Consider the following 22,586-nt stretch of genomic DNA (forward strand, 5'->3'; position numbering starts at 1 on the left):
ATTTCCTGATTTCCTCCTCTCCCACGCCAGGAGGGGTGCTTGTCCATCACCCAGACTGGCATAAGAACCCCGTGCCCACAGGGAACAAGTGAAACCAGACCTATGGGGCCTCTGGGGGGACATGGGGGCACCTTGACCTTTGAGCTGTGGAGGCACCCAGCCCTTTCCTCTGCTCATCACAGGATCCCAGCAGGGCTGGGCTTGGCAGGCACCTCACCCATCCTCCAGCTTCACCCCCACCTCCCCCCGGGCTCCAGGAAACCTTCCCAGCACTGCAGCAGCCATGCAGGGGCACAGACTGCCCAGGGCATTTGGACATTTCCACTGTGGGAGGAATTTCAGAGCTCATTGGAAACCCCCTGTCAGGGCTGGCTGGGGCAGGGTCACTGTGGGGCAGGGTCACAGTGGGGCAGGGTCACTGCTGGGCATTTGGGGTGGCCAGGGAGCCCTCCCACCCTGAGGTGGGCAGCACTGCCCACCCCCACAGCAGGCCACCACTGTCCAGCAGCATCCAGAGGGTGGCACAAAGCTGAAAACTGCCAAAATCCTCAAGGAGAGGATTCACAGCGGTGGAGGAGCCTGCCTGGGGACCAGCCACCACAGCAGCCCGGCCAGGAGGGGTGGGTGCCAAACTGGGTGCCACAGCAGCCTGGCCAGGTGGGTTCAGCTGCCACTGGGGCTGAGGGTGGCACTGACACCGCTAACACAGCACAGGGACCCTCACAGTCCTCTGTCCCCCAGACCCCAGAGCCAGGGACCAGCAGGGTGCTGGCACATGGCAGAGTGCAGCTCTGGGAGCACTGGGAGGCACTTACTGGGCGAAGAGGTGGCGGGAGCGGACGATGAATTTGAAGATGTACTCCAGGGCCTTGAAGGTGCGTGGGAGGGGCTCGCAGGGCTCCCCCCGGCCCGCCTGCTCCACGTACTGCGTCAGCACCGACAGCAGCTTCCTGCCGGGAGGGGTGTCCGTGGGTGTCCCCTGTCCCTCCCCGTGCCCACTGCCACAGCCCCATCCCGCCTGTCCCAGTCCCATTGCAATTGTCCCAGTCCTGTCCCTCCCTGTCCCCACTATCACAACCCCGTCCTGGCTGTCCCAGCCCTGTCCCCTGCCATTCCAGTTGTCCCAGCCCCATTCCAGCTGTCCCAGCCCCATTCCAGCTGTCCCAGCCCTTTTCCCTCCCTGTATCCACTGTCCCAGCCCTGTCCCCCACCCTTCTTGTTGTCCCACCCCATTCCAGCTGTCCCAGCCCTTTTCCCTCCCTGTATCCACTGTCCCAGCCCCATTCCAGCTGTCCCAGTCCTGTACCCACTGTCCCCCACCCATCCTTGCTGTCCCAGCCCTGTCCACCACCATTCCAGTTGTCCCAGCCCCATTCCAGCTGTCCAACACCACTCCAGCTGTCCCAGCCCTGTCCCCCCCCGCCCAATCCAGTTGTCCCAGTTCCATTCCAACTGTCCCAGCCCTGTCCCAGCCCCATCCTGGCTGTCCCATCCTTGTCCCCCCCGATTCCAGCTGTCCCAGCCCTTTTCCCTCCCCGTGCCTCAGCCCCAGGACCGCACTTGTAGGCGAGCGTGGCGCTGAAGTGCTGGCGGATGTAGGCCTCCAGCACCGTGTTGAAGTGCTGGAACTTTCTGTCAGCCACCAGCCTCACAATGAAAACCTGGGAGCAGCAGGCAGGGGCACGGCTTGGCGTGGGCAGGGAGAGGCCTCTGCCACCCTGAGCCCACCCTGGGCCATCACCAGGAGAGCTCTCGTCGTGGTGTGGGTAAAACACCTCTGAACAATGCTGGGATTGTCCCCCAAAGGGACAGTGTCCCTCAGAACAGCCCTGCCCTGTGTCACTGAGAGCATCAAACCCCATTGTCCCGGTCCAAGCAGTGCCCACCCTGCACGGGGAGGGCTCAGACCCACACAGGTTGTGCTCACCAGGGCGTCAAACACCAGGCTGTCGTAGACATCGGTCTCTGAGTGCTCCATCATGATGGAGAACAGGGCATCCAGCGTGTCCTGCAGGAACTGGGGGGACATGGGGGATGGGAGGGCTCCAGGGCTGACCCCAGCATTGCCCAAAATCCACCTTTTGGGCATGGGGGAGGAACCAGGGAGGGAGGAAATGCTGGCTGTACCTTGATGACCTCGCCTCCATCCACGTTCATCAGCTTCTGGAGGTTCCCACAGAGCAGGCTGGGCTTGGAGCGCCACTTCAGCAGCCCCAGCAGGTTCACTGGGCAGGGGGAGCGGGGCACTCAGCACTGGGCACTCTCTGTCAGACCCCAATGTCACCAACCCCCTGCTCCCCCGTCCCAGGAGCAGCCAGGACCCCCTCACACAGCCACAGCTCAGTGCCGAGATCCCCGATGCCAGGGCCATAAAGCACAAAATTTAAATAGGCTGTGGGAGCACAAACTGTGCTGCAGGAAGAGAATTAATGCAGCAGCCTCACCCCTGAGCCACAGTGCCCTGGACCCTGCAGCCACGTGGTGTCACCGTGTGTCACATCCCCAGGTCCCCTGAGCCCCCTGTTCTTCAGCCAGAGCAGGATGAGCCATTCCCACCTTCCAGGAGGTGGGAGGAGAGCCCAGCATCCCCCTGGCCAAGGGGGCACACCAATGTTCTCAGCTTCCCTGGCCTGCGCAGAGCAGCCCAGGGATGGTGGAAGCTCCCCTGAGCAACCCAGGGATGGGGGTTAAACCACAGAGCTCCAATTCCCACCTCAGTTTGGCAGGAAGCTCGTGGAGCCTCCAGCAGCCGCATCCAAGTGGGAATTCCACTCGCTGCTGCTCCTCTCCAGTGCATGGCAGCCCCCCAAAAAATCCCCAGATCCTGCTGATTTCCCAGGAACAGCTTTGGCCGTCCTGGCCACGGCCAAACAGGAGCTGAGCACTCACTGCTCCCACAGCCCAGTGTGATGGACCCCGGAGAGCCAAACATCCCAAGCGTGGTCCAGCAGGTGGGAACACCAGCGGGGAGGGGACACAGCCCCGGATCCGGCACTCACCGTTCTGGGTCAGCTTGGTGGAGCAGACCAGCGTGGAGATTTGGAAGCTGTCCCGGCTGGACACGGCCAATCCCGCCGTGGTCCCGCTCACACGGAAGGAGGAGCCAGAGAGGAGCTTGGGCTCCGACACGTTCCGCTCCGAGGGCAGGGACAGGTAGGCACTGGCGTCCTCCAGCTTCTTGCTGTCACCCTGCAGGGCACAGCGCAGGTGACAGCTGGAGCCCCAGGGGACAGGCTTGGCCCCCGGTGTGCCCAGGGGCTCGGTTCTGACCCCACGGCCGGTGGTTCCCACCACAAACCACCCCCATCCCACCCCTGGGTACCCTCTGGCTGCCCCACATGGACCCCACAAAGCTCAGCTGGGACACAGCCCAGTCACACAGCAGGGACAGCACAGGACAGCAGGAGCAGAGGGACAGAGGGGAGTCTGAGGCTGGAAATTAAACACCCCTGGGCACTGCTGCAGGGATGGACACGCAGCGGGACACTGACATGGAGCAGGACACCACCCAGGTGTCCAGGACAGCCGCTCCCACTTTGCTGTCACCCAACATCTCCCACCTGCGTGGGCGTGCCAGGACCTCCACAGCCACAAACCAGCCTATTTCTGTGTCCCCTGCTCCAAGCTGAAAATGTTCCATGCAGGAGGACTCACTGGGGTGACTCTGAGTGACTTCCCTGAGATGTGGGGATGACCAGAGCCAGCCAGCCATGCTGCAGCTCACAGACACCCATCCCTCCCTGCCTGCAGCCTGGCAGGGTGAAACCCCTCCAGCTGAAGGTGGCAGGGAGCTGACAGAGCTGTTTGTTGTGGCTTTTCCCCTCCAGGACACATCTGGAGCCTGTGCTCCTTCCCAGGGCCGAGCCCATGCAGGGAAAACTGTCTGGAGCTCAGACCAGCTGGAGATCAAGAGGTCTGAGCAGCTAAAAGCCCTTCACTCACATTCCTCTGGCAAGCAGAGACAAAAAGATGAAATATCTTCTGACTCCCAGAGCGCAGCCCCCGGTGCCTGCCGGGAAGAGCCGGAGCCAGGCAGGGAGAGGACGGAGCAGCTCAGGATGTGGGGCTTCAGGAGGGCAGGGACAGCTCTCCGAGGGGAACAGGAGCTGTGGAGGGTTTGTTCTCCTAGCAGGGAGGTGTGGGAGGTTTGATCTCACTGCCACAGCCAGCGCTGGCATGTCCCAAAGGTGGAGGGGACAGTCCCCAAAGAGCCAGGGAGCAGAGCCAGCGCCGAGGGCCACGGCAGCAGTTAAAGGATTTGGGTCTTTCACCCAAAAATAAAGCAGAGAGGAGGGACATAATGATTTCAAGTGTGCAGGAGCCTCGGGGAGGAACAGCGTGGTCTGTCCCTGTCCTGGGCTGCCGCAGCAGGCAGGAGCAGGTCGGCTCATCCCAAAAAAGGCAGAGCTCAGGGAGGGACGTGGCTCTGCCTGGAGAAACTGTGCTCACGTTGCCAAAATCAGAGACCACCCCCTTGCAGCAGCCCAGGGGCGGGGAAACAGGTGACCCCCAGGGACTCTGGAGCTCCATGAGCCCAGAAGGGACCCCAGAAGGTGTCAACACACAGGGAAGAGCCCTGAGCTCACCCTGGCAGCAGGGACCAGCTCGTGCCTCCTGCTCCTCTGGTCACAGCGGTCCCAGACCACACAGGGGACACCAGGTAAGGGGGCAGTACCTTCAGGGGCCCTTCACATTAAAGCTGACAGCGTTTTTCCCAAATGAGCAGCGATTTTGCCTCCCCTGCCCTCTCTCAGAGCAAACCCCAGCAGTGCCAGGGCTGGTGAAATCAGGTGAAGCGCAGCCACACCACGGGGACGTTCCCTGCCCGTCACAAACGCTTAAATCACCTTCTCCCAAACCAAACTTGGCATTCCAAAGGAGCAGCACAGGGACTGGAGACACCGTGTGCAGGGAGCCCCCACCACCAAGGACAGCGAGGACAGCAGGGAGGCACCACAAACCCTCGGGGACTTTGGGTACGTGCCACCAGCACTGTGGGCTCAGGCAGCGGCTGGCACCCTGGCCCCAGAAGTGCTGCTGTCCCACAGCCCCCCCCCAATTCAGGGGGTTCTGGAGCTCCCCCATACCTTGTAGAGCACCAGGTCGTGCTCCCCATCCCGCAGCGTGGTGCCATCGGGGCGCATCAGCCTCACAAAGGCCATGGAGAAAATCCGCTCGCTCCGGTCCTTGGCTGGGGGGACACACAGGGGGGACATAAGGGGGAGCTGGAGGGGACCAGGGACACATCTCCAGCTGTGGTATTCACATTTTCTCTGAACGCAGAGACACATCATTCTCTCTCCCAGGATTTTCCTGAGAAAGCTCCGAGAAAGGCATGAAAACAATTCTTCTCTCCACTTGCTGCATCCGTTGTTTGGCACATGTGAAATGTGTTATGGAGATTGTTTACCAAAAGGGATTTCTTAATTGGGCTCTGGTGATGGTGTTTTGGATTGATTGACCAGTTAGGTCAAAGCTGTGTCGTGACTGTAAGGGTCAGGGGTTTTCTTTAGTGTAGTAGTAGTAGTATAGTTTTTACTATAATGTAACTATTATATTATATTATAGTATATTATAGTATATTAAATTATATTATAGTATATTATGGTATATTATAGCATTTTTTCAGCCTTCTGCAATCATGGAGTCAAGGCAAGATATTCCCACATATGTTGCGGACAGCCATGCTGCCATATGCAGGCAGGGACAGGCAGTGCTGGCAGCAGGGGACACTCACAGTCACTGGAGGAGCGGTGGCGGAAGGTGAACCTCAGGTGGGTCCTGTGGACGTCCTCGATGGGAACAGCAATCTGGGTGGGAATGTGTGCCAGGGTGAGGGCAGGGGCTGTGCCCCCAGCTGGGCAATGTCCCTCTGTGCCCAGGCAGGGGCTGTGCCAGGCTGTCCACTGCTGCAAACCGACCCCACATGCTTCCCAGTCAACCAGTGGGGCTGAACTGGGGGCACTGGGATGGGGACAGGGCTGCAGTGCCCATCCCCAGTGCTGGCCATGCTGGGTGTCCATGCAGGGGTCATGCTGTGACCCTGGCAGCAGCTCCGTTGTCCCCGAGATGGGACCAAGGACTGCCCCCCAAAATTCCTGCCCTAAAAGGGGACCCCTGCAGCAGCAGGAGGAGCGAGTGCCACAGCCTGGAGGGGCTGCAGCCCTGTCCTACCCCAGCCCCTGTGCCCCCCAGACCTTCAGGGTCTCCATCCAGCGCTGGTGCCGCTGCTGGTAGTAGACGACAGAGCGGTAGTGGCTGCTGGGACTGTCCCCTGCTCCCGCCTGGATCACGTTCTGCCAGGAGGAGAACCTCGGGATCAGCCCAAAGGAGGGACAGGGAGGGACAATTCCTGCTCCTGCCACGCCCCAAACCCCCCTGCCCACACCTTCCTAAGCTGCCAGGCCTGGTGTCACCTCTGAGGGGACACACGGCCCTCCCAGGGCACATCAGGACATGACCCTGGAGATGGAGGATGCATCCACCAGCAATTCCAGCCCATTCCCCAGGAGCCAGGTAAGAGCTGGTGTCAGAACACCTGGAGAGTGCCAACAGCCAGCCTGGGGAGGTGACACTTGTGTCTGACCCCCCTGCCCTCCTGCCTGACCCCTGCCCCTTCCCATCCTGGGGATGGATGCCTGGGGGCTCTGGGGATGGCCAGGGGGTCTGGCTGTCCCCAAGGCAGGACAATTTCCTCTCTACCCCTTATCTTTATTCTCACTTTCCCATGTCTTTATTCTATTCCCAGGTCTCTGTTCAGGGCAGCTCCAGTGGCCCAAGAGGCTCCTCCAGCTGGTTTTGCTGGTTTTGCTGCTGGAGCTGCTGGCTCTACCCGAGGGGAGGTGACACAGGGGACACCTGCCATACCCGAGGTGACACAGGGGACACCTGCCATACCCGAGGTGACACAGGGGACACCTGCCATACCCAAGGTGACACAGGGGACCCCTGCCATACCTGCACCACGTTCCCTGCCTCGTCACAGACACACACGGTCACCTCCACGTTCTTCTGCGTCTTCTTGCTGCCCTTGTCGAACTCACCCTGCACCAGTGTCAGGTAGATGTCGTTCCTGACATCACCTGGGGGGGACAGCCCCGTCAGCCAGGCCCTGCCACCACGCTGCCATCCCCAGGGACCCCCAGGCTTGTCCCCCCCATGCTTGCCTGGCATTATGACCTCCGGGTAGCCCAGCTTGCGAGCCACTGCCGTGCTGCGGTCCACCAGGTGTGGGTGGTCCCTCCTCACCTGGCTCAGGTCTCCCCACAGCATCTTCAGGGACACCCAGAGCCCTGCAGGGAGCACAGGGATTTTTCAAGGGGTGACAGCAAGAGCAGGGCCACCAGGGGCCACAGCAAGTCCTCGACCCTGCAGGGATTGCCTCACGTGACAAGCAGATGGCCCGGGGAGGACATCAGGGGACACAGGCTCTCTACCTTGTCCCTTGTGGTTGATGTCCTTCCCCTCCACTGCCTTCCGGATCATGTTGTGGAGGAAATCGCCATCAGCAGCCACCCTGGAAAAGCCACATTTCGGGGAAAAACCTTTTCTCTTTGGTCCTTGCACCTCTTGCCCCCTGGCAGCTGGTGTCCCCATGCCAGCCAGGCCCTGGGGTGCTGCTCCCTGCCCCCCAGCGCTCCCCCCAGCCTCGGGGCTCACAGGTGGACGGGGATGAAGTGCTGCTTGTCCTCGTCGCTGTCACACGTCCCCTTGGTGATGTCGGTGATGTCCATCACTGCAGTGGCACAGAGGTGGCACCGTGGCAGGGGTGGCACTCCCAGCCAGCGATCCATGCCCAGAACAGGATCGTGGGGTGAGGTGAAGGCAGGGGAGCTCCCCAGGGCTGCTCAGCAGTGCTGTGCTGGGGGTCCCTGTGCTGGGGGTCCCCTGTGCCAGTACAGGGCGGGTGTTGTGTCCCTTGGGGGGGTGACAGCATGGGGACAGCCATGCAGAGGGCTGGGGTGTGCAGGCAGGGAAAAGGGACAGCAGGAGCAGCGCAGAGACACCGCAGAGCCTGCTGTGGTGGCTGCTGGGGGGTGCCAGGGCGGTGGCACGGGGGTCCCTGGGGGTCTGCACGGAGCCCAGCCCACCTGAGATGCCGAAGGGCCGGCGCAGCCCCGTGCTGAGCTTGCGGCTGTGGCTGTCCCGCAGGTCCATGCGCCCCACCCGGATGATCTGGCACACCAGGAACAGCCGCTCCCGCTGCAGGTCCGTGCTGCCCAGGTCCTGGGGGACACACAGGGGCCGTGTCACCGTGGCAGCACCGCAGGGGACGTGCCAGCGTTAGGTGATCTCGGGGTGGCCGGGGGGAGCCGGTGGGCACAGAGCTTCCCTGCTGCCCCGCGCTGTGGGGACAGTGGGCACACAGCCCCGCTGCCCTGGGGGCTTCTGTGCCCCCCAGGAGCCCCAAAACCCCGCGATGGGGACAATGCCAGGACCGACGGTCCCAACAGGTCACCCCAGACCAGGCAGTTTGGCAAGCGGGGGGCAACCTGGCATGGTGCAAGGATGTCAGGGTGGCCCTGTACCCCAGCTCCGGAGACACTGGGGAGGGGGTCGGGTCCCTCGGGTGCTGCCCCTGCGCCAAAACCTCCCAACGGCGCTAAGGACAAGGGACAGGGACACGCCACAACGCGTGGGGACACATCAGCAGCGAGCAGAGCAGAGGGCATCGGAGATGGGCGAGAGCCGGGGGACGGCAGCGGAGCCGAAGTGCTGATGCTGCTCATTAACATTGATTTTCTCGCCTCATTTGCATATCGATGGCTCCGCGGCGTCCCGGGGGTCAGCGCTGCGCTGCAGCCAAAGCGCTGAGTCAGCAGCGGGTGCCGGGGGGCGTGGGACGAGCGGGGTCGGGACACCCCGGGACCCCCAGCACCGAGAGGGGCACCCCGGGACCCCCAGCACCGAGAGGGGCACCCCGGGACCCCTAGCATCGAGAGGGGCACCTCGGGACCCTCAGCACCGAGAGGGGCACCCCGGGACCCTCAGCTCTGAGAGGGGCACCCCGGGACCCTCAGCACCGAGAGGGGCACCCCGAGGGGTGGCACCACGGCGGGTGGCACGTCCCGGCGCCAGGGCAAGGATGTGCCAAGGGGCTGGGGGGACGAGGGGGGACACGGGGCACCCGAAATGCTGCGGGTGGGGCAGATCTGCAGGAGGGGGCGGCGGGAGGCGGCAGCGCGGCTCCCCCCCGGTCTGCGCTCACCGTGAACACGACCCTGAGGTTGTTGAGCAGCTCGATGTCCTGGGGGACGCCGGTGCTGGCCCAGCGGATCACGTAGTTCTCGCTGCGGGGCGGGTGATGGTTGGGGTGAGCACAGGGGGGGCAGAACCCCCGCCAGCTCCCACCCCACGGACCCCTCAGCCCACCAGGGTCCCCAGTGGCGGCACAGGCGCTGGCCCAGCCCGGCTGTCCCCAGTCACCGCGCTGGCCACCTCAGCAGCGCCTGGGGCAGGACAGGGATGGGCTGTCCCTTGGGATATGGCTGCGTGGCTGGCACGCCATGACGAGCCCTCCTGCTCTTCGGGAAGGGACGTGTCCCTTCCCCCTGTGACACCCGCTGGGCCCTTGCGGGCTGGGCAGGACGGGCAGCCTGGGGGGAACGCCACAGGGAGCAGCAAGACAAGCACCCAGCACAGCAGGGCCAGGGGCAGGGTCTGTCCTGAGCGCAGGGACCCCACCTGATGATGCGCTGCTCGCCGGGGTCGTACAGGGCCATGAAGAGCTGCGCCTCCTCCCCGATGTGGCAGACGAAGTTACGCACGCAGAGGTAGAGGTTGTGGGAGGGCGAAGCAGCCCCGTGGGTGCCATGGCCTGGGGGTCTCTGCTGCGAGCTCTGGGGGGCACGAGGTGGGGGACACAAGGTGGCTCAGCCCCTGACACATCCCCCGGCACAGGGGACATCAGGCTCTGGGCACAGGGCTGGCAGCAGCCTCACCGTCTCCTCCTGGATGCGCTGGGTGAGGGTCTGTGCTGCCCTCCTGTGAGCCTGGAAGAGGCTGATGACGCTGGTCCTGTCTGGGTCCAGGATGTTCTCGTCCTCATCCCGCACCACCAGGTCCAGCGCGAGGATCCTGCGGGGGCCGGGATGGGGTCAGGCAGGACTGGGGCCACACGGGGCTGTGTGTGCCACCAGGACTCACTCGTCCTTGCGCAGGGTCTGAGGGGACAGGAGCTGGCAGCACCAGGAACATTCCTGTCCCAGCCATAGCCCTTAGCCAGGTGGCTTGAGCAGCTGGTGGCACCCTTACTGTCCCCAGCCAGCACGGGATGATGGGGACACAGGGACAGCCAGCCAGGACACCTGGGCACCGCAGAGCCTGTGCCAGAGGCAGATTTGAGGTCCCCGTGGCCCGTCCCCACCCTCACTTGTTGCCGTAGTCCATCTTGCCGGTGACCTCCTTGCGGAGCCGCAGGAGCTGGTCCTTGGGCAGCGTCCCCGAGAGCAGCTGCGAGCGCTGCTCCATCAGCTCCTGCATCATCCTCTTCACCTGCCCGTAGCGCTCCGTCTGCCCGGCCTGCGGCAGCACCGCGGGGTCACCGGGGCTCGCCCACCCTGCCCCCGGACCCCCCCCCCCGGAGCTAGACCCTCACCACGTAGAGCTGCTTCCAGATGGTGGCCCACTCCCGCAGCGTGGTGGTGATCTCCTGCACCATGGGCATGTCGGAGGGCACCACGCTCTCCTCCGCCCTGGGGGAGGCACAGGGAGCCCTGCAGCGCCCCGGCACCGCAGGGACCCCTCAGGGGGGGAAGGCGGAGCCCACCGCCCCCGCCCGTGCCCCGGACCTACCCCCTCTGCTCCACCGCCGCGCTCTTCAGCCGGATCAGCGAGGCCGGGAAGATGCCCTGAGGGAGCCAGAGCTGTCAGAGATGTCCCTCAGGGGGGCACAGCTGGTGGCACCCAATGCCACAGGGTGCCCAGCCTGCCGTGCCCCCCCGCCCCCCTCAAACCCCACCATCCATCCCCCCAGGGACAGGTCAAGCTGCTGCCCATGCCCCCTCTGCCCCCAGACACCCAGCAGGGACAGAAAGCCACCAGCAGTGTCCCTCCTGCCACCAAAGCCCAGCGGCCCGTCACCTACCCGGGCAGCCCTGTTCCGGAGCGAGTAGCCGCAGTACCAGCCTGCCAGGGGAGGGGACATGGTCAGCCAGGCTGGGGGTGCTGGCCCCCCCCCCAGGGACAAAGGAGGGTGCCCCCGGGGGTCCCTTACCCTCGGAGGCCTGCAGGATGTGCACCATCTCCCCGATCTGCAGCGGGAGGTGATGCTCCTTGGTGCGCGGGAAGTTCCACACGGCTGTGGGAAGAGGGGCTGCAAGCTGGGAGCCCTGCCTGGAGACCCTCGCCAGCCCCCAGGCCCTGGGCAGCTGCACCCCACAGCCAGCCCCCCTTGGGTGACCCCCCCCAGCACCCCCCGTTCAGCCCTGAGAGATGGGGCAGAGCCCCAGTCCCACAAACAGCGTGAGACCCCTGAGCCCCCCGGCCCCACACAGGGCTGGGCACAGCAGCAGCCCCCAGCCCCTTTTGGCATTCAGGGGTCCCTTATGGGACCCCTCTGCCTCCACCCACGCCCTGGGTGCCGGTGGTCCTGCTCCTGGCACAAACAGTGCCAGCTGAGCCCCTGCCCAGGTCTGGTGGCCCAGGGACAGGTCTGGTGGCCCAAGGACAAGTCTGTCTGGGGACAGCAGAGAGCTGGTGGCAGGGGAGGGGGCGGTGCTCTCGGTGACCAGCGGCTTCCTGCCCGGCTGCGCTGTGGTTGTCCCTGTCGCTATTTCTGGCCCCAGGGACAGCTCTGGGGCAGGCAGCCCTGGTTTTGCCCCCAGCCTGGGGGACAGTCCCTGCACCCGGGGGTCCCTGCCAGGACCATGCCTGTGCCCACCCGAGCTCCAGGCAGGGCCAGCTCACACTGCAGCACCCCCAGACCCACCTGGCACCGGGAGCCCCCATGGGACCCCTCCCATCACCCTGACTGCCCATGCTGGGAGAAGCAGCAGCAGCTCAGCCCTCGCTCAGACACCCCCAGGACCCTGCAGCAGCTCAGCCCTCGCTCAGGCACTGCAGAGAGTGCAAGGGAAGGATGCAGGAAACGGCCCCACAAAAAACGGGAAGAAGAACAGGGCTGCCGGAGCCAGCAGAAGCTGGGGGTGCTGCAGGGAGTGGGGGTGCTGCAGCGAGTGGGGGTGCTGCAGCGAGTGGGGGTGCTCAGGGCTGGTGCAGGGCACGGGGAGCCCAAGCTGGGGGTGCTGCAAGGAATGGGGGTGCCCAGGGCTTTGCCATCACCAACACGGAGGCAGCTGCAAAGCCCCAGCTGGAAGCTGAGGAAAGTCCTTGGGGTGCCTCAAGGCTCCCCCGAGCCTCAGCAGCCGGGCTGAGCCCAGAGCCAGAGCCTGGAGGGAAGCCAAGCCCCCAGCCCAGTGCCCCCCACCCCCACAGCACCAGCCCTGCAGCCTCCTGGTGCGTGGGTCCTGCTGGCACCTGTCCTGCTTGGTCCCCTTCCCCGAGCCTTCTGTCACCAGCCCTGCAGCCCCTGCTTGTTCATTGCTGCGCCCAGCCAGCGCCAGCACCGCACGGACCTGGTCCCCTCCTCACACCGGCACCACAGGTGCCACCACCACGGCCACGGGGGTGCCACGGATGTCACCTCACCCTCAGCACCCCATTCTGCCAGCCCTGCACCCCTCCAGCCGAGTGGAAACACCCCAACGGGGCCCCACAGCCCCACTCACCCACGCCAAACTTCTCCTTGGTGGGCAGCCAGGGCGCCATGGCCACCGGGACACCACCGGGCCACCACCGGGGCCGTGCCGGGGTCCGGGGCGCTGCAGAGCCACGGCAGGTTCCTCCTGCCACGCTCCCCGTGTCACGTGTACCCCCCGGCTTGTGAAATCCTCGCTTCCTCAATGCATTCTGAGCGTGGGGGTCCCACCCCAGCACCCTGTCCTGGCACGGGCAGCGGGGTGGGGATGGAGCCCTGAGACCCCCACACCACCCAGCCAAGGGGCTGGGCTCAGGGGTCACTGTGTGGTCACTGGAGGGGGCCGTGGTGACACCTTTGAGTGACCGAGAGCAGAGTGCTCAGCCACACCACGGCACAAGGAGCCGTGGGCCTGTGCCAGCCCTGAGGATCCTTGCTGGCACGAGGTTCCTGCCATCCTGGCTTGTGGCATTCACATTCTCTGGAAAATTCCCTTCGCCCAGGGGTTTTCTCCTGGGAAGCTGAGAAGCCTCAGAGAAAAGGAAAACAATTCTTATCTCATTTGCTTCTCCTGTGTTGTGCTCATGGGGAATGTGTTTGGAGATTGTTCACCCACAGCTGATTGTTTCACTGGATTCTGCTGTGAGTTGTTTTCCCTCTTTGGCCAATCAGGGCCAGGCTGTGTCAGACTCTGGAGAGAGTCACGAGTTTTCATTATTATCTTTTTAGCCTTCTGTAAGTATCCTTTCCGTGTTCTTTAGTATAGTATTCTTTAATATAATGTAGTATAATAAAGTAATAAATTAACCTTCTGAGAACACAGAGTCAGACTCAACGTTCAACACAAACACAACAGCGCCTGGCTCTGCCTTGTCCGTGTTTCCATCCCTGTCCATCCCTCGGCTCCTGCAGCTCCAGGAGAGCGCGTGGAGCACGCACACAGCCCCGGCCATTCCTCCCTCCTGCTCCCTGCTCTCTGCTCCTGCACAGGGACGGGGGCTCGGCCAGACCCTCACCCCTCCCGGCCACGCTGCCCTGGGACCCTGTGAGCCCCCCAATCCTGCTCTGCTCCCCCAGACCGGCACGGCTCTGTCCATCAGCCCCTCGGAGCCAGCACTCGGCTCCTCCCTGTGTCCCCACCCTCCCGGCGTGTCCCCAAACCGCCCCGGCCACCTGAGCTCGGGGGTCACCCCCGGCTGCAGCCCCCCGGGTGACCCCAGCCAGGACAGACCCCCCCCGAGCAGAGCTGGGGAGGGACACCGGGTGGGTCCGGGATCCCACTCCGGTGTCACCGAGGGGCGAGGGCGGGACACGCAGGAGCGGGAGCAGCCACCGGAGCCGCCGCCCCGCACGGCAAAGCCGGGACGTGCCGCCAGACCCCCCGCCCGCAGCACCGGGGGGGAGCAGAAGGAAATGTGGCACGGGCACCGGTGTGGCACCGGCACCGGGGCTCCCGGAGAGCGGAACCGCAGGCGCGGCACTCCCCGCAACCTCCGAGGTTCCCGGTTCCCGCAGCCCCGGGGCCAGCAGGCACCGCTCGGTCCCCAGCCGGCGCTGCCCGGTGCGCGGTGCCGGCGGGAGCTCAGACCGGGCCGTTCGCCGGTCCCGGAGCTCCACCTGCCGGTCCCACCGGGAGCCGCTGCGGGTGCGAGGCACCGGCACGGGACGTCCCGTGTCGAGATGCCCGGCACCGATACACCCCGTGCTGGTACGGGATGCCCCGCTCCGGCGGCGGGACGCCAGCATCGGTATGACCGGCACCGGTACGGGATGCTCCGGTACGGAAGGACCGACACCGGTACGGGATGCCAGGCTCCGGCACCACCGGCAGCAGTATAAGATGTCCTGCATGGAAATACCCGGCATTGCTACGGGATACGCCGGTACAAGATGCCCGGCTGCGGTACGCCCGGTGCCGCACCGGGATGCCCCGCACCAGCACCGAGACGTCCGGTACCGGGAAGCCCGGCTCGAATAGGGGCTGCGGGCGGGCTCGGGCCGCAGCTGCAGCCGCTCGGAGGCGCACACCGGAGCTGGGCGCGGCGCCGGGGGCCGGAGCGGGCCCGGGGCTCCCGGCGGGNNNNTGATTGGCCGCCGCGGGCCGGGCGCGTGACGGCACGCGGGTCACGTGGCCGCGTCCCCCGGCAGGGCCCGCGGTGGCGCGCGCAGGTGAGCGGCGGAACCGGAACCGGAACCGGGACAGGAACCGGGGCAGGAACGGATGAAGAGGCCCGGAGGGGGTACGGGGGATCCGCCCCCGACACGCCCCCGACCCGCCCGCTGCGCTCCGCTGAGGTCCGGCCCGGTGCCGGTGCTCAGGTGCCCGGTCCGGACCGTCCCGTACAGGTGCTCCGCCGACCCGGTCCGGCCCGTGCCGTTCGGGACCGACCCTCCCAAGGTGTCCGCCCTGTCCCGCAACCCCTGTAGCCTGCCTCGGTGCGGTCCCCACGCACAGCCCTGTCCGGGCTCCGCGCTCCGCTCCATCCTGCGGGGCTCTCCCCTTTCCCGGTTCCCTTCCCGTTCTCCCGGTCCCCCACACTCCGCTTCGGTTCCTGATCTCCGCGGCCGTGCCACCCCTGTCCGTGCCCCCGTGCCCGCCTCCCCCGCCCGTCCCCGGTGTCCGCAGGTCCCCCTCCCCGCGGACGGGACGTGGCACTGGGCTGCACCGGGCTCCTAACCGGGACGTAGCCGGGGGTGGGTCAGCGCCGGTCCCGCTCCACCCCCGCCCGCCCTCGCAGCTCCGCTGTCCCCGCCATGGCCGGCTCCGGAGCCCCGGCTCCCCTGCCCGGGCCGAGCGGCCCCGGCTCGGCGCTGGAGGAGGAGGAGGAGGAGGAGGATGAAGAGCCGTCCCTGGGCTGCGACGGCGACCTGGAGGTGAACCCCTACGACGGGCTGCCCTTCTCCTCCCGGTACTACGAGCTGCTGCGGCAGCGCCGGGAGCTGCCGGTCTGGGCCGCCAAGTACAGCTTCATGGAGCACCTGGAGAGCAGCAGCGGCGGCATCGTGCTGGTCTCCGGGCCCCCCGGCACCGGCAAGAGCACGCAGGTGAGGGCCAGGGCAGCACGGCTGATCCTCCGGAGCCCAGCCGTGGCACACACCGAGAGGGAGCACGGCACGGAGCCCGCTGGGACGGGCGGGCACCGTGATGTTGCTGGGCTCCGGGAAAAACCCAGCACGAACGGCCCCTCCCGGAGCCGGGCCTCCGGATCCGTGCCGGGCTGGCCCGGGGAGCCGGTCCCAGCTGCCGGTGACACTCGGGGACAGCACCTGGCAGACTTTGACCGGGGAAGGGATTGCAGAGCTGCGGGGCCGGGCTGGGTGGCCCCAGGCTGTCGGGGTGTTGGCCCTGGGCTCGAGGTGCTCAGCCACATCAGCTGCCTGGCTGTGAGCTGCTGAGTTTCTGGGCTGGGCTGGCGCTGCCGGATTTGGGGATCAAAGCTCCCGTGCGGGCCCCAGGGCCGGTGTTTTTGGGTGCAGCACCCTGCTGGTAGTCCCTGCAGGGCCCTGGGGACACTGAGGCACAGGCAGTGCTCCTGGGGGGATCAGAGGTGACAGGAGGAAGCAGGATTCAAATCCCTGGTGCCAAAGGGACATCTGCAAGGCCTTGGCACTGTCCCACATTGTCAGGCCGGGCACGTGGCCAGCAGCTGCTCCCTGGTGATCCCTTCCCTGTCTCTCTGTGGGGTTTCCCAGGCCATTGTCCCATGTCCCTAATGTGAGGGCAGGGTGCTGGTGTCCCACACGGGGCAGGAAGCTGCAGGTGTGGGGCCATGGGGCTCCTGTTACACATGTGGGGCTCAGAGGTGACAGGAGTGGGGAGGAACCATCCTGCCTGAACTTTGAGCACCTCTGGACAGCCCCTGGCCCTGGAAATCCTGCAGCCAAATCCACAGGGAGCGTCCTGGTGCCCTTTGGAGGGGCACAGCGGGGAGGGGACACTCCTGGAGCCGCGCTGTCCCCACAGATCCCTCAGTGGTGCGCCGAGTACGCCCTGTCCATGTCGTTCACCCACGGGCTGGTGGCCTGCACCCAGCCCCACAGCCTGGCCGCCCTCAGCCTCTCCCTGCGCGTGGCCGACGAGATGGACCTGAACCTGGGCCACGAGGTGGGCTACTGCGTGCCCCAGGAGGACTGCTGCACCGCCGACACCATCCTCAGGTACGGCAGGGCCGTGCCGGCAGCGCTAATCCCGCTGAGCTCCGCCTAATCCCTTAATCCAGGCTGGCCTCGCTGGGCACTGCACGGCCTGCCCTGGGGAGGGGGATGCTCTAGGGAGGGGGATGCTCTAGGGAGGGGGCTGCCGTGGGGAGGGGGAGGGGGGCTGCCCTGGGGAGGGGGCTGCCCTGGGGAGGGGCTGCCCAGGAGAGGGGGCTGCTCTGGGGAGGGGGATGCTGTAGGGAGGGATCTCCTCTAGGGAGGGGCTGCCCTTGGGTGTCTCGGTTTAGGAAGACAGGTGTGTGCTAAGGAAGGCAGGAGCCTCCCCGAAAATGGAGAATGTAAATCCCCTCTCTCTCAATTGCTATAAATTTGAAATTAAGGGGCTCTCAGGCAAAGATATGGGAGCAGGAATAACACTTCTTTACTAGGGAAGAAAATAAAAATGAAATAAAACAATGCAGTAAATCAAAATAACACTGACAGAGTCAGAACACAGCCTGACACCCTGTGGGTCAGGGTGGTGGCAGCAGTCCAGTTGGAATTGTGGCTGCAGCCCTCCTGGAGTGTCAGGTGTGGTTCTGCTGGAGCAGGGATCCTGTAGAAAGGTGGATCCTCTGGGAATCCAGTGGAAGAGGCAGCTGTTCCTCTGGGAATGCAGGGGAAAGGCTGTTCTGCTGTCCCAGGATCTCAGATTGTATCCAGGTAGGAATGCTTGGCTCCTCCCCTGGGCGAAGCATCTCCCAATGGGATGATGGAATTTTACCAGCCATACAGGGACACTCAATGACCCATTAACAGGTGATAATTAATAATTAATGGCCCATTAACAGAAGAGATCTCCTGGAGAGAGGATTGGTTATGGAAGAGATAAACAAAACTGCCTAATTAACAGAACTGCCCCGCCTCTAAGAGGTGGCAAATAGAACACACATTGCTTGCCAATCTAGAATACAGAAACACTCAATGGCCCATTAACAGAAGAGATCTCCTGGAGAGAGGATTGGTTATGGAAGAGATAAACAAAACTGCCTAATTAACAGAAGAGAACTGCCCCGCCTCTAAGAGATGGCAAATAGAACACACATTGCTTGCCAATCTAGAATAGATGCCAGGGGAAGTGTGTGGCATGGTGACAGTGTGGTGACACAGTGTGGTGACACAGAGTGGTGACAGCACACCGTGGCACGAGGAACAAATGGAATACACGTTGCTTGCCAGTCTAGGATAGATGAAAGGGAAGGTGTGTGGCGTGGTGACGGCACGAGGAGCAAACACACATTGCTTGCCAATCTCGGACACGGGGAGGGGGCTGCCGTGGGGAGGGGGCTGCGTGGGGAGGGGGCTGCGTGGGGAGGCGCCAGGCGTTCCCCCCCGGGGCAGGGGTCGGTGCTGACGGGGCAGGGCCGCGCCAGGTTCTGCTCGGACGAGATGCTGCTGCGGGAGATGACGTCGGAGCCGCTGCTGCGGCAGTACGGGGTGGTGGTGCTGGACGAGGCGCAGGAGCGCACGGTGCCCACGGACGCGCTGCTGGGGCTGCTCAAGGACGTGCTGCGCCAGCGCCCGGCCCTGCGCCTCGTGGTGCTCACCTCGCCCGCCCTGGAGCCGCGGCTGCGCGCCTTCTGCGGCGACCCGCCCGTGGTGAGGGTGCCCGGGTGCGGCTCCGCGCCGCGGCTGCTCTACCGGGAGCCGCCGGCCCACGGGAGCGTGGCCGCTGCTTGTCAGGCCGTGCTGGACGTCCACCGGCGCCGGGAGCCCGGCCACGTCCTGGTCTTCCTGGCCAGCGAGCAGGTGGGCTGGCGGGGAGCGGGGCAGGGGAGGTTTGGGGTGCTCCTCTCAGTGGGGAGCACTAGGGATGGCGGGGCAGTGTGGCTCCTCTGTAGTGGAGGTGGGCACAGGGGGTTTGTAAATCAAAGGCGACGCCAGCGTCTGAGAGGGAGAGGAAATGATGAGGAGGACTCTGTCTAAAGGATTACTTTATTATTCTGTACTATATGCATTATATCTAAAGTGAATGTGCCATGCACTCACTCTTGCTCACAGCTGCACAGAACTGCACTCACCTCTGGTTCTCTCGTGACTGTCTCGTGACAGTCCAGACTCACACACTTGGCCACGGGAACAAAACATCCTCACTTCGAGTAAATAATCTCCATACTGCTTTCTGCTCTGGCACAACACAGGCACAGCAAGAGAGATAAGAATTACATTTTCCTCCTTCTCTGCCTGTCTCACAACGCCACTCTGTTCAGAGGGCACGTGAATACCACACCGGGGCGTGGCACAACCCCCTGACCTGGGAATGGGGACACTGCGGGTGTCAGCAGGTGTCACCTGTCCCCTCCTGTCCTTGCCCAGGAGATCTCCGAGTGCTGCGCTGCCATCCAGACGGAGGCCGTGGCGCTGAGCCCGGCGCTGGGCCCGCTGCTGGTGCTGCCCCTGCACCCCGGGGTGGGCCGGGCCGCACAGAGACTCTACGAGACGCCCGAGGAGAGCCGGGAGCGGCGTGTCATCGTCACCCACTGGCTCGGGGACTCGTCCTTCTCGCTGGGCACCGTGCGCTTCGTCATCGACTCGGGGCTGGAGCTGCGCAGCGTGAGTGGGACGGGGCACGGGTAGGGTCTGGCTCTGCCCTGCGTGCGGTGGGCTGTGGTGTTCCAGGCTGGGAGGAGGGCTCTGCCCCAGGGAGGTGGCCCTGCAGTGGCAGGTGAGGGACCTTGTGGGGTGGCAGGGGTCCCTTGCAGCGTCCCACTCGGAGCCTCCCGCAGGTGTACAACCCCCGCATCCGCGCCGAGTCCCAGGTGCTGCGGCCCATCAGCCGGAGCCAGGCCGAGTCACGCATGCAGCGAGCCGCTGGCAGCCCCCCAGGTGAGCCCCTGCTCCAGTGTCCCCCCCCCAGGACTGCCAGCAGCCTGTCCCTGTCCCAGCTGATGGCCTGCCTCCTGCAGGCACCTGCCTGCGCCTGTACTCGGAGGCCTTTGAGCAGCGCCTGCCCCCCAGCCCCGCGCCCCACGTCGGCGAGACCAGCCTGAGCCGCCTCGTGCTGCTGCTGAAGCGCCTGGACATCGCCGACATGGGCCAGTGTGACTTCCTCGACCGCCCAGGTAGAGCCCAGGGGGGCCAGGCATGGCGTGGGGGGCTGGAGCAGAGGGGCACGATGGCACAGCCGTGGCCATCACTGCGGCCCGGGTTGTCTCTGGGGAGGGGCTGGGGGCCTGGCAGGTGCTGGACACAGTGGGCGAAGCTGCCTGATGTCCCACCCCAGCCCCCGAGTCGCTGATGCAGGCGCTGGAGGACCTGGACTACCTGGCAGCCCTGGATGATGACGGGAATCTGTCGGAGGTGGGGATCATCATGTCGGAGTTCCCACTGGACCCGCAGCTGGCCAAGGCGCTCATCGCCTCCTGCGAGTTCGACTGCGTGGAGGAGATGGTCAGCCTGGCTGCCATGCTCACAGGTACCCTGTGGGGGGGCATGGGGAGCCAGCACTGCCAGGGAGGTGCTGGGGGCACAGGGTGACCCCCTGCCCGCCCCCAGCACCCCCCTGCTTCGTGCCCCTGTCCACGCACCTGGAGGAGGCCGTGGCCCTGCGCCGGCGGGCGCTGCTGCACCCCAACGGGGACCACTTCACCCTCATCAACATCTTCAATGCCTTCCAGCAGCGTGAGTGTGGGCAGGGCACCCCTGTGGGCATCCCACAGACCCCTTTGTGTCCCCTGTATCCCCTGCTCTTTCTGCTGTCCCGCACCCCCTCTCGTGTCCCCTGCCCTGGAGCTGCATTCCTGACCCATCCTAGTGCCCAGCCTGGCTGGGGGAGGATCTGGGGGTCCCAGCTCTAGCCTGGGGGCTGTGCCTGTGCTCAATCCCTGTCACCACTGTGTGAAGGGGTCACAGACAGGGGAAGCAGCAGTGCTTCTGTGTTCCCCAAGCCCCCAGCCCAGCGGGCTCTCTGCTCACCTGTCCCCACCCCATGGCACCACTGTCCTGTCCCCACATTCCTGACCCCACTATCCCACCCCTGTCCACCACATTCCTGACCCCACTATCCCACCCCTGTCCCCACATTCCTGACCCCACTATCCCATCCTTGTACCCACATCACAGCCCCCACTATCCCACCCTTGTCCCCACGTCGCTGACCCCACTATCCCACCCTGTCCTCACATCACAGCCCACACTATCCCACCCCTCTCCCCACATTCCTGACCCCACTATCCCACCCTTGTCCCCACAGTGCTGACCCCACTATCCCACCCTTGTCCCCACGTCGCTGACCCCACTATCCCACCCTGTCCTCACATCACAGCCCCCACTATCCCACCCCTGTCCCCACATCACAGCCCCCTCTGTCCCAGCCCCGTGGCCCCGCCGCTGACCCCGCTGTCCCTCCTGCAGACGCGGGGGACGAGGGCTGGTGCCGCAAGCACGGCGTGTGTGCCGAGGCGCTGCGCCTGGCGGGCACGGTGCGCGCCGAGCTGCTGGAGGTCATGCGCCGCATCGAGCTCCCGGTGTCGCCGCCCGCCTTCGGCTCCGACGCCAACGCCCTCAACATCCAGCGGGCCCTCATCTCCGGCTACTTCCTCAAGGTGGGCCAGGGGGTTGTGGGGAGTTACGGGGGGAGATGTTGGGGTGTGCCGGACACATCGTTCCCTGCTGCTTCCTCGCAGGTCGCCCGAGACATCGACGGCTCCGGGAACTACGTGATGCTGACGCACAAGCACGTGGCTCACCTGGCCCCGGCCTGCGGGTACCTGCTGCGGCCGCCCCCGCGCCGCCTGCCCCCCTGGGTGCTGTACCACGAGTTCACCATCTCTCAGGACAACTGCCTGCGCGTGGTCTCGGAGATCCAGCCCCAAATGTGAGGGCACGGGGAGGGACGGGGTCCTTCCTTACAGGGGGGGTCCCTGTAGCTGGCTGACCCCACCCTGTCCTCGCAGGCTGGTGGAGCTGGCCCCGCAGTACTACCTGAGCAACCTGCCGCCCAGCGAGGGCCGGGACCTGCTGATGGAGCTGCGGGAGAAGGTGGTGGCAGCAGAGGAGGCGCCGGCAGAGCCGGAGCTGGCGGAGGCGGCCGGACGCGAGGATGAGCACGGGGACGTCTGCGTCCTGCAGTGAGCCGGAGCAGCGGAGCCCCGCGGTGGGGCTGCCTGGGCTTGGCCGTGACCCTGGGGACAGGGGAGCCCCGGGGAGGCCCCAGGGGAGCTGTGTGGCTGCAGGGGCTGTCCCGGGTCCCAGGGAGGCGCGGGCACGGCCTGGCACTGCCTCAGCGCTGCGCCGCCGTCAGTCGTGGGCCAGCGGCCGTGGGACCACCCCGGCACCTCAGAGCGTGGATTGGGGAGCGCTGGCCCCGGCCGGGGGAGTGTTGTGGGCCCTCCCCACTGGGCTCCTTCACCCCGTTTTTCCCGGGGGTGATGTGGGGCTGGAGGCATCACTTGTCCCGCTCCCCCAGCGCCCGGGGCCGAGGGGCCACGCACGGGTCCCTCCTCCTCTATAAAGTTTTGTGACCTTTGCTCCTGGCTTCGTGTCCATGACTGCAGTGAGGGGATCTGGCCCCAGGGTGGGGTCCATCCCACTGAGGAATATCACTACAGAGGGGTCCGGCCAGGGTGGGGTCCATCCCACTGAGGAACATCACCACACAGGGGTCTGGCCAGGATGGGTCCATCCTGCTCAGGGACATCACCACACAGGGGTCTGGCCAGGGTGGGTCCATCCTGCCCAAGGACGTCACCAC

The 22,586-nt window shown here is 65.1% G+C and overlaps 2 protein-coding genes across 3 annotated transcripts in view; one reads left to right on the forward strand and one right to left on the reverse strand.

The window, feature by feature from the left end:
- LOC121335159 (dedicator of cytokinesis protein 2-like) overlaps nucleotides 1-12,773 on the reverse strand; it is a 47,965-nt gene extending 35,192 nt beyond the window's left edge. The window contains exons 1-22 of the mRNA XM_041403005.1: nucleotides 12,729-12,773; nucleotides 11,216-11,299; nucleotides 11,087-11,127; nucleotides 10,795-10,850; nucleotides 10,598-10,694; nucleotides 10,373-10,521; nucleotides 9,942-10,077; nucleotides 9,685-9,839; nucleotides 9,209-9,290; nucleotides 8,091-8,226; nucleotides 7,660-7,735; nucleotides 7,437-7,516; nucleotides 7,167-7,292; nucleotides 6,958-7,082; nucleotides 6,198-6,296; nucleotides 5,738-5,810; nucleotides 5,088-5,191; nucleotides 3,000-3,189; nucleotides 2,128-2,225; nucleotides 1,928-2,017; nucleotides 1,561-1,661; nucleotides 816-950 (exon numbers count right to left, since the gene is read on the reverse strand). Of these exons, the coding sequence (XP_041258939.1) occupies nucleotides 816-950; nucleotides 1,561-1,661; nucleotides 1,928-2,017; nucleotides 2,128-2,225; nucleotides 3,000-3,189; nucleotides 5,088-5,191; nucleotides 5,738-5,810; nucleotides 6,198-6,296; nucleotides 6,958-7,082; nucleotides 7,167-7,292; nucleotides 7,437-7,516; nucleotides 7,660-7,735; nucleotides 8,091-8,226; nucleotides 9,209-9,290; nucleotides 9,685-9,839; nucleotides 9,942-10,077; nucleotides 10,373-10,521; nucleotides 10,598-10,694; nucleotides 10,795-10,850; nucleotides 11,087-11,127; nucleotides 11,216-11,299; nucleotides 12,729-12,768 (2,273 nt within the window). The 5' untranslated portion in view covers nucleotides 12,769-12,773. The remainder of the gene's footprint in view (nucleotides 1-815; nucleotides 951-1,560; nucleotides 1,662-1,927; nucleotides 2,018-2,127; nucleotides 2,226-2,999; nucleotides 3,190-5,087; nucleotides 5,192-5,737; nucleotides 5,811-6,197; nucleotides 6,297-6,957; nucleotides 7,083-7,166; nucleotides 7,293-7,436; nucleotides 7,517-7,659; nucleotides 7,736-8,090; nucleotides 8,227-9,208; nucleotides 9,291-9,684; nucleotides 9,840-9,941; nucleotides 10,078-10,372; nucleotides 10,522-10,597; nucleotides 10,695-10,794; nucleotides 10,851-11,086; nucleotides 11,128-11,215; nucleotides 11,300-12,728) is intronic.
- A 2,133-nt stretch (nucleotides 12,774-14,906) lies between these two features.
- On the forward strand, nucleotides 14,907-22,361 carry DQX1 (DEAQ-box RNA dependent ATPase 1). Of its 2 annotated transcripts, XM_041403008.1 has the most exons (11): nucleotides 14,907-15,742; nucleotides 16,662-16,855; nucleotides 18,268-18,643; nucleotides 19,211-19,447; nucleotides 19,621-19,720; nucleotides 19,801-19,956; nucleotides 20,118-20,309; nucleotides 20,390-20,515; nucleotides 21,248-21,438; nucleotides 21,520-21,710; nucleotides 21,790-22,361. In XM_041403008.1, the coding sequence occupies exons 1-11, from the start codon at nucleotides 15,452-15,454 to the stop codon at nucleotides 21,965-21,967; spliced, it is 2,232 nt and encodes a 743-aa protein (XP_041258942.1). In that variant the 5' UTR covers nucleotides 14,907-15,451; the 3' UTR covers nucleotides 21,968-22,361. The 2 variants fall into 2 exon arrangements, with proteins under 2 accessions (XP_041258942.1, XP_041258941.1); XM_041403007.1 differs by having other exon boundaries at nucleotides 21,248-21,710.
- Nucleotides 22,362-22,586: the final 225 nt, after the last annotated feature.

Source organism: Onychostruthus taczanowskii, unplaced genomic scaffold (assembly GCF_017590055.1).
Source record: "Onychostruthus taczanowskii isolate IOZ18803 unplaced genomic scaffold, ASM1759005v1 scaffold2, whole genome shotgun sequence".
Taxonomy (NCBI): Eukaryota; Metazoa; Chordata; class Aves; order Passeriformes; family Passeridae; genus Onychostruthus; species Onychostruthus taczanowskii.